The sequence below is a fragment of the Trachurus trachurus genome (assembly GCF_905171665.1).
Source record: "Trachurus trachurus genome assembly, chromosome: 5".
NCBI lineage: Eukaryota > Metazoa > Chordata > Actinopteri > Carangiformes > Carangidae > Trachurus > Trachurus trachurus.
The window spans coordinates 12349311-12365981 of NC_139896.1; the positions used below are offsets into that span (position 1 = coordinate 12349311).

Genomic DNA, 16671 nt, shown 5'->3' on the forward strand with positions numbered 1-16671 from the left:
GAACAAAAATATAAAAATAAACATAATTTGGATTGCTCCCTTAATAACCGCTTGAACACAACAATATACATGCACATATGCTTGTAGTGAAAAAACAATATATACATTTACATTTTCAAGTAAACTGGGTTATGACAAAGTGACAGCAACACTGTCAGCACTCTTCTCCACGTCACAGTCTTTCTCTGGTGGTGCAGAGACTGGCGTGTCTCTGAGAGAGTTTGGGCCACTGCTAGTCTGACCTAACCCTTTGTTTGGGAGGTCTGCGGTTGACTCAGCCTCAGGTTCTTGCTGTGGGGCAGTGGCTACAAATAGAACAAAAGTGAAAAGGAGCATTACACCTATGAAAATGTAAGAGATTAATGTCAGCAGTAACAGAGCTGGTGATAATGCAGGCAAGCTAAGGAAAGGAGACATCCAGACAGAGTTAAGAACTTTCCTTGTTTGTGTAAATGTCATTGATGGCACGTTGGAGATGACACATGCTGTTACCTGACTGCGTGCAGGACTTCATGTGTTCTGGCCAGTGGGCTTGCTGACAGGGGTAATCGCAGTAGCTGGTGTTCCAGCAGCAGTAGAATATGGCCTCTTTCCTGCAGTTAGCGCACCACTGTTTCTTCTTTGTCTCATCAACTGCTTGTTGCTTCTCCAGCTCCATCTGCTTCTTCACCTCCGTCACCAACCTCTCTCTCTCCTGCTCCAGACTTTGCCTCATCTCTGCCATTGTCAGCTCTAAATTGAAATACACAAACATGAATGAGCCTAAGTAGAACTCATGAGGTCTTCATGTCAAGTATTTTTCCACATTCCCCAAGTCTCACCAAGATTGTGCTTCATCTCTGACAGCTCTTGTTGATGCAACCACTGTAATTTTTCTATTTCGATTCTCAGTCGTCTTATCTGTGCAGAAAAAAAACACATGGCATGCTGGGTAAGGAACGGTTTCATATGCATAGCCACTGCTTTGACCCTGAATTGTACTCTGTAGCCCTTTTACACTTTTATATTGCCATTGACAAGCCCCTGTGTCATGATGCCTCTGCTTGTTTTACTAAACCATACAAAGTCAGCATCATGTTCCCTCAGAGTGTGATTTTTAGATCGCTAGCCACTGTTCTGGATCTGAGGGCGGATGTGTAAAGCGACAGGCTGGCGTCTGCCCTGCCATGCTCCCTTTCCCTCTTACATAGATGTCAATCCAGCTCTGTGATTATCTCTTCTGCCAGCATAAAGGCACTCATTTGGTGTTTTATACAGAACAGGGAGGCAAATTAAACGTGCAACACTGCAGCCTTGAACAGGTTGTGTAAAAGCGGCTGGTGTCTGAAAGACTGAAAGTGAACTCCTACCTCTGCTATTGTATTTCCTGAAGTGCTCTTAGACAGGTCGTTGTAGATTTCGGTCATTGTACCTTTGATTGCATCCATTATCTGAGGAAGAGACCGACATACCATATGAATAGACACGATTAATTTAACTCATAAATTAAATTCATTCAGTGTGGCATTGAAAATGTGTAGTTTGAAAGCAGATAATCTGAAGGAACAAATCTAACACAACACAATACTTTAGAATACATGTCAGAGTTAATGAGAAAAACAAAATGATCTTTAAGTACTTATAAAACATAATAAAGATCATTATTAAGTGACCCAGTGAAAATGTAAACTAACTTTATTTGTGTACTTGGCGATGTCTGCAGCTACATCCGCTGAAGCAGTGGGGATATACTGGTCTGTTGCCACTGGAGAAGATGAAGCAGCTGTGCCTAAGCTTGATGCTGCCACCATGGCGGCAGATGCTGGACTACTGGATACCAGGGTGACAGCGGATGTGGATGTGCTGAGTGGATTGTCTTTTTGTTGAACAGCTAGATATAAAATAATGGTATTAGGGTCAATGAGGTGATGCAGTCCAACGTCAAAATCCAAAATCTGATTTTATACAGGAAAATAAATCTGGACTCAAATGTGAGATCAATGTAATTCGCTTTTGCAATGCAACACTATGTTTCTTGACAAATTTGACATCATTTTTCACATTATTTAGAAGAAAACCACTGTTTTTAGGATATGTCCATAAATATAGAAATACAGCAAAAAAAGTCGATTTAAATTCAATGTTTTCAGAAGTTCAAATATTCAATATTTATCATTTTTTGTGGTTTCACCATTTGACATTTTCAGGACATTCAATTTTACTGTTTACTTGTTCAGATGTCATTTCAAATGACATAAAACCAGTATGAATAGAAAATATACATTTAAATCTGATGCTTTTAAAACATTTTTTAAAGATATTTTTGAATTGCCAACCCTTATTTGTCACTGACCCATTAATCAACAACATTAAGTCATCATAATAGACCAACTGATGAAGTATTTCACATGCACAAGGGTAACTGTGAGTACAAACTGGTAATCGTGCACCTAATGATTTATTCAACATATATTCTGTACACAATATGGCCCGCGCTCTAAGTAAAGGGACACTTGTAAGTAAAACCATGTTATGTACCTTTGACAGCCTGTCTGGTCTGATAGCGCGTGCTTTGTGAGGACTGCTGTGCTGAAGATGAGGACACTGCTGTGGAGACGTTCCCAGCCTGTGTCTGGGTCGGTGCCTGAGTCTGGCCCTGTCTGGGTGACGACGCCTGAGCCTGGGTGGTCGCCGCAGGCTGCTGGTTCTGTTGCTGCCGCTGCACCTTCTGCATGTGCCACTTCTGAGAGGAAGTCTGAAACTTGGCGGTGGGATTCCACACCACGGCTCTCTGCACCACCGGCACCGTCTCTCTGGGCAGCAGAGGGCGCTGTTTCTTCAAAGCTGGAGTTGGGGAGGCCAGAGAGGAGGAGGAGGAGGAGGAAGAGGGGGCTGTTGCCGTAGCGCTGGAAACAGTTGCGAGGCTTATGGTTGCAGGGGAGGGAGTAGTAAAGGAGACCATGGTGACAGGAATGGCCATTGAGGACTGTGTGGAAACACTGGAGGGTGTGGACAGAGCTGCACTGCTCTGAGACGGGACAGTGGATGGGGTCAGGGCTTTACCTGAGGGAAACAGTGCCTTCATTACTCACCAGTTCCATTTGTACTAAAAGTTTTTAAATTACAAATGCTGAAAAGTGACTTTATATTTTTGATTATTTCTCATGGGATGAGCAGAGAAAATTACAACTCTTACCTTCAGTTTTACCAGTAGGTGACTCTTTAACATTGTTGGTTTCTTTCTTGCTCCTCCTCCTGTCTTTGCCTCCCTGTTCCTCCCCGAGGTCAATAACCAGCTCCCTCTCAGAGTCAGAGTCCTCCACTGGCACAGGTTGCTTTGCTTCGTCTTTCACTTGAGACTTCTCTCTGGCAGCAGGTGATGCAGGGGGTGCTTTGGTCTTCTCTGGGCTCTCTTTTTCTGAATCAGAGCTCATTTTCTCTTTAGTTGGAGCATCTGTTGCTGTTGAAGCAGTGTCGGCTGCTGCAGTCTCAGATTCCATCAGTGTATCAGCTTTACCTTCCTTATCTTGGCTTGGTGAAGCTTGGTCTTTGACTTGAGTCTTGGGAGGGTCCTTCTGGGCTTCATTGTTTGGTGCTGCGTCCTGACTATCCTTGGTCTTTTGCTCGTCATCACTGGCATACTCACTGTCACTTGAGTCAGATTTATCAGAGTCCTCTGAGTCACTATGCTCAACACCTTTATAAACATCCACAGAGATCTCATCGATACCTGCAAAGCAGAGGAGAGGGGAGGATACTACATGTTTATTCAACATGTTGTACAACTGGAGGTAGTCTCATTATGATATGATAAGAAACACATCACATAAACTGACACATTGTGTCCAAAATGTATTTAGTTAGGAGAGAAATAAATCAAAAAGATCTATTTTCTCTTCCTATTTTCCAGTTTCTTCTGTACTGACCCAGCTGTGCCTTGCAGCTCTCAATGGTTTTGTCCAGATTCAGCTGGAAGCGGCTCTTGATCTGTCTTTTTGGAGAAGTGAGGACTGGCGTGGCTCCTTGCTTCTGCTGGACTGTTTCACTAAGCTCTTTTAGGTCCATTTCTGCTTTGCTCCGGTCTGAGAGAACACAACGTACATAAATCCAAACTCTAACATGTGCACAAGAGAAATACTGCATCTTATTTCTTTGATTATTATAATAGATCATTATTATTAAGATTGCATTAACTTACAGAGAACGGATGTTTTAGGCATGTTACGTACATAAGATGGAAGTCTCACCTAGATTCAGGTTCAAAATGCTTCCTGTCTGTGGCGTCTTCTCCTGCTTGGAGAGGCCAGGAGCCTGCGAGTGGAATGGTTTGGGACTGTCCAATGAACTGCCTGCAGGACCAGGCCGAGGATGGGCGGGTGAGGCTGTTCAGAAACATTTACTTTTAAATGAGTTTTTCTCCCATTAACACCACATGCTTGTTGCTATATTGAACTGTGTCTGGTAGAATACCTGTACAGTCCATGGACTCTTCTCCTGTGCTGTACTGGCTGTTTGAGGCTTTAGTCTGCGTTTTGTCTGCTGTCTCCTGTTCCCCATCGGAGCCGGTATGAGCAGAGGAGTTGGTGCTCATGGGGGAGCGTGGCATGTCGCTGAGAGGGAAGCGTCGCCCAACAGAGCCCCCTCCCACCCCTGCCCCAGACAACATGGTCCTGGCCAAAGGGATCTTGGGTGACGCCGTCATATCAAAGCTCAGCTTGATCTTCTCCTGTTTCTCCGATTTGACTGGAGTGGACGAGGGGTTGGAGGGATCCAGCAGCATCTGGAAGTTGTTGTCAGGAGTGTAGGGTGTCCTGAAGGGGGCATAGTTAAACACCCCAAACTTCTTCCTCATGTTCTCCACATAGACTTCCATCTCTTGCATGGCACTGTTGAAGATGCTTTTGGTCTTCTTTACAGAGAATGGAATCTCTTTGGACATGAGGTAGCAATTGTTTAAGGGAACCCATGCCCTGAAGAAAACCACATCGTAATTGTTACTTTAAAAAAAACTTTAAAAAAAAGTGTGACTGATTCCAAATAAACGAGGCACAAAGGGCTGATACCTGTCATGTTGACCAAAGAAGCGAGCGTCTACTTGTCCATCTTTGTCCCGCAGAGCTTTAGCAGGCCAGAATGGAAATCCTTTCAGTTTGGCCCACACTAGGGGGTGTGGGTTACTCTGCAGACATACAGTAAAACACTGGAACTAAGTGTATGTATTCCAGTGATTTATGTTTGAATGGCTAAACAATCTGGCGGAATCATCAACAGAAACTTCAAGTTACTCTACTAGCTTACACAAGGCTCACAAAACCAGTTGTCTCTCTTTTGGCAAGCAGATAGATAACACTCTGGACAAACTTCAATCTCATTCATCTGCAAAAAAAAAAAGAATAAATATAGGTTTGAAATGCGTTTCAGCAGACATTTCTACTACTATAAATACAGTATGGGCTCGGCTTAGATATAAGACTCACCTCATGTTCACAGATTTTAACTATCACTTTAGCTGTAGCTGTCAGTTTGTGATTGCCTGAAACAAGAGCGTGTTGTGTTAAACTCTGCAAATATAGACTAGACAGTTGTAATTCAACATTATTGCCAATTATCTTTCAGTGGAATTGCATCATAATGATCTGAGAATTTATGTGACATATCCTCATCTATACCAGTATTTGAAAATATTCTTATTAGTAGTAATTTATATAACTTCGCTTAATAATATTATTTTCATATACTGTCAAGAATATACAACATACCTCCATTGTAAATAATACAGTTGTGCAAAATCCATTTTGCATCTGCCAAGAAGGCCTCTGTGCAGCCATACATTTTCTTTTTGATATTCTGCAATGCAAAGATAAAAAAGATGCTCATTTATCATATTGTACAATTCTTCCACATTCACCGTTGCAAAAAAAAAAAAAAAGCATTTGTTGTACCTTCTCAAGTGTGCAAAGGTCCATAGCATGAAAAATGTACTCTGCATAATCTGGATGTTGTTCAAGAGAGACAGGTTTCTGGAAGGGTTCAGTCTATAAAATTGAGTACAAAGAAAAAAAGAGTGAGGGCAAACAAAAGTCTCCAGCTTCACAACCTTCCCCTCTACCGCACATCAACATGCTACCACTATGCTACTACTTAAAACTCTAAAAGCCGCTTCAAACAAAAGGAGGAAAACCAGTGGAGGAGAAAATCATGACGGGGTCTTGTTAGTGGTGTAATTGATTACCCAATTAAAAGTCTTTCTCTGCGTGGAAGCTGCATGGGGGGAGCGAGATGACAAGCGGGGATGATCCTGAAAGAGAGTGAGAGGGGCAGCTGTATCCTCACCACCAGCTAGCATGTTTACCTTCATGGTTTCCAGCCATGACAGGCCCATCATAGCACAATGACTGTGATTGTTAGTTCTGTTATTAGACACAATTTGCACATGCAAATCGATAATAGATCATGCTGGACAGATACTGTATGTAGACAGATTAAACATCGGGGTGCAGATATTATCTTGCACGACTGATGGGAATACAATGATAAGAAAAAAGGAGTGTCTTTTGGTTGCAAAAGCAATCTTAAAATCAAGGCTGCCCAGAAACAATCACATGCCAATTTTCAAAGATAAAGGTTTTCCAATTAGAAAAGGCAGAAATTTAAATGAGAATAAGCAGAATAACCCATTTGTGACAAAGCCCTAATACTGTATAATTAGCTTGGTAGCATGAATTTCCTATAAAGACAGAGGGCCCAGAATACTTACACCTGGTTGCTTCATCTTTTGAAGAGCAAACTTTAGTAGATAAGACAGCTGGTCTATAGTTAGCATCATCATGGCTTTGCTCTGAGTCTCTATGCACTCGGCAACTGTTATTTTCTAAAAGACATCGAGAGGAAACAATTGAACATGTTGATTATATCCCGTTAACCCATAATTACACAAATATTACAATAGGTTTTGACTGCAGGCTTTGAAATACAGTACGTTCCAACACCCACACACTATGCACAGTCCTGGGTGAGTACCTCACACTCCGGACAGAACCAGTCGCCCTCGGGCTCGGCTGGTAGTTTGAGGCACTTGGCGTGGTACACCCTGGGGCAGAGCTCACAGCAGAGCACCTGGCCCTCGCGGTGGCACAGCCAGCAGTAGAAGTCATTCCTGCCGTCCTGCGGTACAACATCAACAGGGTCTGTGGTGAGTGCTGGCTGCTTCACATAGTAAAAGGGACCATGTCTTAGTTCTGACTGGAATGCAGGCAAAAGAAACACAAAGTTGGGGAAGGTCAAAATCAGGCCAGAGATTAGAAAAGCCAAGCAAACATGCACAACATCAACAAAAGGTACATTAAAGTCAAGAGTCAAGGGTTACACGCTAACTGCTGTTATGGGTATAGTATAACCATTGAGCTTTAAGAGTCAGCATCACATTGCTTTCGATTCTGTGATGAAAGAACAGACAGTTTGGATATTATTTATCCTAGGTCATATGATGAAGTCCTGTGATTTCAGTCTGTATTGAGGACACAGCCATCTCCAATGTGCAGGAGGGTAAACGATGTGAACAGCTTTGATTAAACTGACAGAAGCTCAGGCAGCTCATCATTTACAAAGGACAACCTAATGTGCCGAGTGTACGATACCAGAAATCATTTACCTGGTGTGCGTTTGTGAACTGCTTTAAGCACAAAGCCAACAAGGCACTGACATAAAATACACAAGTTAAAAGTTATGACTATGTCATTGTGTTAGATTGCTGAGAATGTTACTAAAATAGCTAAAACAAAAAAAACATTTGCCATTGGTGAGTGATAATCTGAATCAATCAACTTCTGTTATCAGCAGTCAAACAATATTACCTAAAAGTGTCAAACAGTGTTTTACAATTCACAGCATACAGTGCCTCAAAAACCTCAACAATTAGATCTAATAGAGCAGACTAGAGGCTGGAACCCCAAGATAACCTATGGTATATTGTGATACTGTTAAAATACATAGGACCTGATGGGGTGATGATTCAAATTCATAACAAAGAGATGCAATTAACAGTATGATTCAAAGAGTTTCAGATATAGAAGTACCAAAGAGAAAAGTTCAGAGCAAAAATTTCTGGAACAGGGGATAAACACCACTGCATCGGTATCACAAAAGAACAGATGGTGCTACTGATGTAGAAATAATATAATATAATATCACTCTGCTCCATCCCATGAGCAAGCAGTAAAGTACTGGTTGAAAGTCAAGGGCAGAAGGGGTAATTTAAGAAGGATATAGAGTACACACATCTCCCCTTTGACAATTTAAATGTAAAAAAAAAAATGTATTGGAGGAACGTCAGCTACAGTGAAGTTGCTCAGTCACCAACAGCTGGTGTTCCTGCTCAGTGAACCTACCATGAATGAATACAGGCCTTTGACAGAATACGATTTACTGATCGTAACCAACCACTTACTCAGCACCGCAGAAGGTGATTATTATGATTGTGTTATCAATAGTATCAGTCATCCTGATACTGGAACAGACAAATACTTATGCAAATGCTGTATCCCAAGTTGGAGATTATATTAGTGCACATTGCAAACTGATCTACCTTGTTGGCAAAGAGGGGAAACATGTTCTTTGTATTGAGTCTACTGATCATCTGACAATTTCATGGCCTTGTTTTGAACTCTATATTGGTTTATACATCTTTCATTAATGAGCTCAACTGCTTGATGATGAAAAATTGAAAAAAGTTTTACAAGGTCTAACAATGAATACCAATCAGCTCAGAGTGATCGCAGCTATAATCCTGTTTTTTGGGATTGGAGCAGGTGTGACCCTTTTGTTTAAATCTTGATTGTTGGGTTTTGCTTTGATTGTTACCTGGTCTTTGCTGCTGCTCATAGCACCTGGTTTCTTCTTCTTTTTCATTGGGCATGGGGAGGTTTCAGCAGATGAGTGACCGTTTGACGAGTGAGACGGGCTCGGCATCTTTCGTTTTGGGGCCACGCGCTCTGTTGACGCCGTGTCTGAAACTGCCAGACAAAACTCAGAGATTACACAAACCAGAGAGAGAGAGAGAGAGAGAGAGAGAGAGAGAGAGATCACTCATGGCCTCTTTACAGCAGGAAACCAGAATAAAACCATTTTGCAAACCAAACAGAGGATTGTCAACCAATCTGAAAACAAACTTGTCTGGTATGTTACCTTTGGATCGTGTTGAGATCTCCATTCCTTCTGCCGTCTCTTTTCCCTCTTCCTCTGCCACACTGATTCAGAAAAGATCATTTATCAATGGTTTGGTTTAAATATAACCTATAGCAGAAGATGTCCAATATATATTAGTGAAGGTCTATTATTAGGTAAAAACAAGTTATTTGATATTGTTCCACTGAAAGTGTAGAGGTATGAAAACACCCTTGAAACGCTGCGCATTATGATCAGTGTTAAGACTGTAATACATCTCTGCTAGACAGTCTCATCTACTCCTTAATACATTCCCCAAGTTGTTAGTCTCATTTACGCCTTAATACATTCCCCAAGTTGTTTTAGACAAGAAAGGCCAGTTTTGCCAACAGGCACTCTCTCGACACTAATATAATTGTGGTTAAATATGGGACACCCAGCTGGGAACAGATGCATCATAACTCTTCTGTAAAAGTTTATATTAATGTCTTTAAAACACAATTTCCTGGAGTGCTGATAAATGCCTTTTAAAGTGTGATTACATCGCTGCAGCTGACAAAAGCTCTTTTGTTGTTGCAATTCACAACAAACAAATTATATAAAAAGAGCAGAGAATGTAGGACAAGACGGCATGAAAACAATCATGGCTGAAAATACTCATAATACAACAATTACATCATAGAAAACCACATCAACAATCAAGGCAACACATACGCATATTCCATCTGTTAAAAATATCGCAACCTCAATAGTTAACCAATACTAGAGCAATAGCAGCTCAATGCGCAGCCATTCTCAGATTATAAAGAGCAGGCTCCTGTCTCCACCGGCCACAGGTCTATAAATAGTAAACATAAAAACACTGACACAATCTACAGAGTCTGAACGTCCAACATGACAACTAAGACTGTCCTGCTATTTTTACAACATTCAAATGATTGTGATTGAGTAAGTCACATACTAAGAGACAGTAAATCAAAATGGATTGCATAATCATAGCCCCAGTTCTGTGGAGGAAAATGTTCCCTTGAATGAGAGCCACTGTGTGCTGTGTTTACCACCTTTTATTCATAATCTGCCCAACAGGTTTTCCTCAGTATCACTTCTACATGATTCACCTTGGTTTGCAGGCGCCCTGTTGTCGATCCTGTTATTGTTGCCATTTTCCCTGACGCCACAGCAGATGCACCGGCCTCAATGTTCAGATGGCTTCAATTATGACAATTTTCATTTCACTCACTCCTGAGCAAAGCATCATTTTTAAAGTACTGTGTGGTACAACAGTCATACACTGAAAACAAATGTGCTGCTTTCATTTCAATTATTTTTGCTCATCAAATCCCACACACCCCCTCCTCCCCTCCCCTCCTCCGCCAGTAAATAAGGATGAAATGACAGGCAGAAACACAGCAAATCTGCAGACACAGGCAGGAGTGCAGTGAAATGGCTTTACTGGCCTCCTCATCTAACCTGTCTGGACAGCCTCAGACAATCTACCCCAGCAACATCCTGTCTTGTCCTTGCCAGGAAATACAGCAACAAGAGGCACAGAGAAAGACGTGGACCAGGGGACGAGAAGGAAAATCAATCCTGCTCATCCTGACACAAACATTTTTTAAAAATCAAAGAGCACAGAGCACACAATACAGTCTATTGTAACCTGCTAAAACATCCCTTCCCACACCCACCATTTCCAGTACATTCATGCTTCAATGTAGGTAAATCAACAGCATACCTTTTTCCTTACTCACATACAGACTCTTCAGCCTATTCTTTAATCTTTTTCAATTATTGAGGGCGTTGGGGGATGAGGGAAAAGATGGGTCCAGGTTTCCCAGAAGGCCTTCTCTCCCTGCTGCTCTCTCCTGCAATTGTCAATCTTTAACCTCGGCTGCAGACCGCCGATTGGCTCCAACACCACACGGAGCTGCCTGATTGGGTGCTCAGCCTCAGTGTGCCACACAGGCTCTCTTCTCCCCGCTCTCCTCAGCCACAGTGCTGCAATGCAGAGAGGACTGCTCCTCGCTGTTGCTAAAAAACCCACTGAAAACCAAGTCTTTCACTCTGGTAAAAAACCCCATACAGAAACATACCAGCTGTGTGCCTTTTATCAGACATGTAAAACGTAGCTCTACGGGCGAGACAGGGAGAGGATCAGATTCCCTCCCTCACTGTGCTCTCAGCCAGTCTATGTGTATGGCGTCCATTTTGAAGACTCTCTCTCTCTCTCTCTGTCTCTCTCTTTCTCTCTCTCTCTCTCTGACCACTGTGTGCACCGCACGCACGCACACACACAACACGTACACACAGCATCAGTCAAATCTGCTGTAAAGGACCACATGCAGCTTATTATGTACGCCAGCATGTTGATATGCAGCATGGGCCCTAATAGTGGACACAAAGACAGGCAAGGCTGGAAATGTCACAGGCCTCCCAAACAGTGTGGAAGGCATAATCCTCTTCCTCTCTGTCCAATTCTGTTTTCAGCATGTACTGCCTGATAATCAATATCTGCCCAGAGATTTGAGTGTGAGCAACTGTGAGCTAGGAAAAAAAATGTGAATAAATCACAAAGCAAATGAAGACGACTTTCCATCTTTCTGTATGACCAACTACAGCCATTTAATTTAATCAATACAGCACAGATACACGATTCAAACACATACAGTACCACCCATCCTTCAAAACAGAAACAAATCTCACCAACTGCATAATCAAGGCAAGTCCAAGGTCAGCTGGTGGGTATACTAAAGACAAGACACCAACTAAACAGGCTGTGTGTGTCGGTGTAATGCAGATTTAAGTGTGCCTACACCATAGTGGAATGAGGGGATTAAACGCATTACCAAGCACCATTCACAAAACAGTGAGGGGGGATTTGCTGTCTCAGTGACTGCAGGCAGTTCCTGAACCCTGGTCAAGCAACATTATGTGCACCATTATACCCAGGCCATAGTTCCCATTGATATATTTAATTCAAAGCCATTGTCAGATATCATCCACTAATACTGACAAAACAAATCTCACATATTCCATCTACAATATATCAAATGTTCAAGAATAAAATAACAATAATGAAAGTCTGTCAGAAACAAATACAGTCAGAACAAATAATGATTTTAATCTGATTCATGCAAACAGAAAACCAACACCAACATCACTATATATAAACAGAATTAAATCAAACCTTGTCGACTTCAAACAGGTTCTCAAGCCTCTCTGATGAAATGAGGTTTCTATGCAGAGCCTTTTCAGAGGAAGTCCTTCCCTTCTTCTTTCCTTCTCTCTTACATACAAATACCCAGTGTGCTTGGAGCAGAGGGACAGAAAGGGGAAGCTCTCTAAAATGGCTGACACTCGGCAGCAGAGAACAACACTGGGAGGCAGTGCACACCATTAGGTTCAGGCAATTCCTCCAACCCTGTGATAAATAAGCTGCTACGGCATACTTGGTCTGTAGATAATTGGCATTTTAGAAAACTGTCGAGCAGCTTACTGGATTAGGGGTGTAAAAAAGGATGTTTTTTTTCCCACCCACCTAAGAAGGGGGCATTTTTTTGGTGAGGGGAACAAGATTTGGGTGAGGTGAAACAAAATTATGCAACTAGACAGTTTACAGTGTCCCTCATCACCATGTTAGTCTGGCAAACAATTAACATCTATGCCCTGCTGCCTTGCTCTCCCATGCCAGTTTGAGGCCTAAATTAAACTTGCTGTGCTGTCAGTTTACCATCTGTTAATTCCTCTGGGGACTCCCCTCTGCACTGCTCCCTGTCTCTCCCATCCCGCCTGGATCTCTCACCAGGCCTGCCATCTTGACAGCACAGGCCAAGGGGAAGCTCCAAAACCTCAGTCCTCTTTTAATCTTGACAAAACAAAGCATGTTTTCTCAGTCAGCATTCAGTGACTATACGGTGACCTTACACTTGACCTGTGGCCCGCTATTGTACGTGTCTAGACAGCCACCCACTTTGCAGAGGCAGTCTGTTGAACTGTACCATGCTATGCTCTCTTTTCAGACTGCACTTCTATGCTCTGGGGTGACAAATACTCTTCCCCCTCCCCCAGTCTGTCAGACAAACATGTATTAGTACTCAGGCACGGATCACAGACAGTGGCTGGTGCCTTATCAACAGAGCAGAATATGTGAAAGAATCAAAATAGGGCTTACCTCTGTGGATGCATGGCTAAAAACTCTGTGTGATATGTCAATGCTTATTAAAACATGGAGGACAGCCCTGTCAGCCCTCACCCTGCTCAGAGCATAGCCACGGCTCTCCAAGCTGTCCAACTCACTGCTCTGATAGAAGGCACACTGAGAGTGGCCACGCGTGCAGACAAAATGTAAGGCAGCTGCTGATTGGCCAGTGCATTTCCTGGCTGCTTGTCTTTTGTTCAGCACAGACAAGCTGAAACGCAGTACTCAGAGCAAGAGGAGCTAGGCCCAGATCAAAATAATCAGGCGCTGACTGTACACATATCGGCTACGAAGAGGCCGGTATACAGCTTTTTGTTTCATAATCGTGCTATTATAGAAACAGGCTGTGGTGTAACTATGAGGAGTAGCCAGCAGATGTGAACATAAAGCTCAGACCTGAGGCCGTATGCTTATGGAGGAATTTGTCTCACTAGTTCCCACCCTCAAGTTAAACTAATCATCATGGGAAAGATTTTTTTAAACTGCTATACAAATAAAAGGAACAGTCTGACTGAGTAAATAGTCACTGAATTAAATGCACTGTTTCTTTGCCCTCTAAAGGTTTGATGACAGTGTTTTTTTTTTAAAAAGCAGCAAACTAAACCATAGTCAAGTGATTTGCCCGACTCTGGCCTTTGAACTGGTTTGATCACATGTTTACAATGTGATTCCAGATAGGCCAAGAGTATACTGTTAAAGAAACAATGGCTTCTGTTGTTGTATTGCTCCACCATGGAGTGAGATTTAACAACATCTTTACAAGACTTCATAGTTTGCATGAAAATGTACTGAACCTCACATTACTTTGTAAGTACATTTCTGCATTAATTTTGCAGCTTTGTTTTTTCTTTATGCATTTCTTTTGATATTTCCCAATTTTTCGCCATATCTACTTATTATTTTCCCTTAAAAGTTAGCTGACACATTGTTTTTTTCTCATAAATGTCAACAATCTGTGGCTTTTGTCACACACTTCAAACACACTCAGAGTACTTTATTGGGAACACCATAACGATACTGGGTAGGGTCTGCGTTTGTTCTCAAAACAGTCTATTTTCTTGGTGGCATGGACGCCACAACATGTTGGACATTTTCCTTTGAGACTCTCATTGTGCCATGATTGCATCACTTAATTTCTGCATATCTGTCCGCTGCACAGTCATGCCTCTCAATCATGTTCTGCCACAATAGAAAGTTGTTATAATGGATTCAGATCTGGTGATTGAGGACACCACTGACATCCAATGATCTCATTTTCACAATCATAAAACTGTTTTGAGAGGACGGTTGCTTTGTAGCACAGTGCTTTATTATGCTGGATGTGGCCATTATTAGATGGTAAATCGTGGCCGTAATGTGATGCACATGGTCATCAACAGTACTCAAGGAGTCTGTGACATTCAAACAATGATTTATTGGCATTAAAGGACCAAAAGTGTACCAAGAAAACAGTCCCCCTCCACTATACGACCAGCGCCACCACAACTCTGAAGTGTTGGCATAAGGCAGGTTGGGTCCAGGGATTGATGTTGACGCCAAACCCTGACCCTACCATCTGCTGCCTCAGCAGAGTCCACATTATTCGCACCAGGCTACATTTTTGCAGCCTTCAACTGACTAGTTTTTGTCCATCTGTGCAATATTGAACACATGAGCATATTGCATAGATAACAGCTATTGTTATCTTTTGGTATCTATTGTCCCCGCAGCCTGTATAGTAAAGGTTTGTGAACTGGACTTGGGCTCGATTTACTTAACAGACAGAAATAAATTCTTCTGTTGTATATTCATAGTTTGCGTTAGGCTGATCTACAATAGGTTCTCTGATGGTAAAATATTCAATTGAAACTTTTTGGTGATAATGGCTAATTTTGCTTTGATCCCCAGGGGCAAAAAAAACTTCTGAGGGCCTTAGAGCAGGTGATGAAGTGCATAAGCAACATTTTTGACAAATTGGTAAGCCTGTGCTATAAAATTGGATATCAACCAGAAAACATGTCTTAAAACTAAGCTTGTCTTAAAAGAAGGCCTTGTTTCACAAACCAGCAGACAAAAAGTGAACTTCTCCTTGGTTATGCAGCCTTGTTTGGACATCTCTGCTAGGGTTAGACATTGTAAATCCTTGCGCACATTGTAGGCCCCACAGAAACATGGCAGCTCAATAAAGATGGTGCCATGACGCTAAGTGATATTAAAGCAATAAAATTTAAAGTAGGAGCTCCGTGGGCTGTCGTTTGTGTGGGTCAATAACGACTTAATGTGAGCAGATAATAATAATAATGAAGCTAGCTACTAGCCTTATGTGGTTTAGCTAATCTAGCTCCACTGCTAGCGTAACTTTAGATGAAAATACATGCACAATTAAAATGCGTGTGGTTAAATTACTGAGAATAAATAAACTGGGAGCAACGTTAACTTACGTTTCCTAATTTATTTATTTTTTTTAGCTCAATGGATTTTGTTTAATTTGGAGTTTCCTGCACGATGCCATGTTCACAATGCTCACCAATTAACCTTTGCATAATACGCTTATGGTTAACATTAACTAGCTAATGAGTCAAGTTAAAGGTAATTAAGAGCTAGCCCGGCAGTGATAACTTAAGATAACGATGTCGTAAAACACATATGCTTCATTTCTGACTTGAATTAACGATATAACATTAATACTCTGTCGACACAACGTATGAAAATGACCTAATTTTTCCCAAATCATATCGTGTTACATTTGTCAATCTCCACTGTACCGTTTGGTGTCCAGGCAGCGACGGTGACCCCTTTGCCAGTGGCCGCCGACTGGTAACGACCCGCGACCTCCCCAAGATGGCGCCCGAGTCAGACTTTCACTGTTCAAGCCAGCTGCTTGAAAAGCCTCCTGGCCCATGCAGTCAGTCAAAGTGGTAAATGTGTTTTTGTTTAGCTCTTCTTCCTTGCTTTTGGTTTGTTTTTTGTTTTTTTCCCCCTCAGTGCTGTGGTGCTTTATCACTATTTGTTCATTGAAAAGCCAAGCTGTGCAAAGTTTCTGTTTATACCCGTGGCTTGAGGCTTTGGTCTACACTGTTTTTGATCAACCATAGGCTTTATGTAACTGCTACTTTTACTGATGTAGCCTACACATTGTTGTTGTGTGTTAGTGTAGGTTATGTCATCCAGGGTATTTTAAAAGGGAAATGTCTATGGTTTCTATTTTACAATGTCATATTATAGATTATAAGGATAATATGCTGAATCACAATGCAGTTACAACTATAGGAGTAACCTTGTGTCTTTTCATTGTGTTTTAGAGTTTTAGAGTCAGAAATATTATAGGCTATCAGTATTTTTCACATGTAAAA

The 16671-nt window shown here is 41.8% G+C and overlaps 1 protein-coding gene across 1 annotated transcript; it reads right to left on the reverse strand.

Moving 5' to 3' along the window:
- Positions 1-47: 47 nt before the first annotated feature.
- Positions 48-16466, reverse strand: zmynd8 (zinc finger, MYND-type containing 8). Its single transcript, XM_083972221.1, has 20 exons — positions 13313-16466; positions 9163-9224; positions 8839-8990; positions 7000-7221; positions 6737-6850; positions 5922-6014; positions 5739-5826; positions 5457-5512; positions 5278-5355; positions 5043-5158; positions 4450-4949; positions 4227-4361; positions 3906-4061; positions 3176-3709; positions 2518-3042; positions 1674-1870; positions 1350-1430; positions 822-900; positions 493-732; positions 48-305 (listed from the first exon to the last, which is right to left on the reverse strand). Exons 1-20 carry the CDS (start codon positions 13324-13326, stop codon positions 130-132), a joined length of 3618 nt encoding a protein of 1205 aa, XP_083828347.1. The 5' UTR covers positions 13327-16466; the 3' UTR covers positions 48-129.
- Positions 16467-16671: the final 205 nt, after the last annotated feature.

Bases quoted from the DNA above. Each gene is read 5' to 3' on its own strand.
- zmynd8 (XM_083972221.1), bottom strand. The intron at 6,851-6,999 runs GTACTCACCCAG...GATGTCTTTTAG, and splicing joins GGTTCTGTCCGGAGTGTGAG to AAAATAACAGTTGCCGAGTG. The intron at 4,362-4,449 runs GTATTCTACCAG...GTTTCTGAACAG, and splicing joins AGAGTCCATGGACTGTACAG to CCTCACCCGCCCATCCTCGG.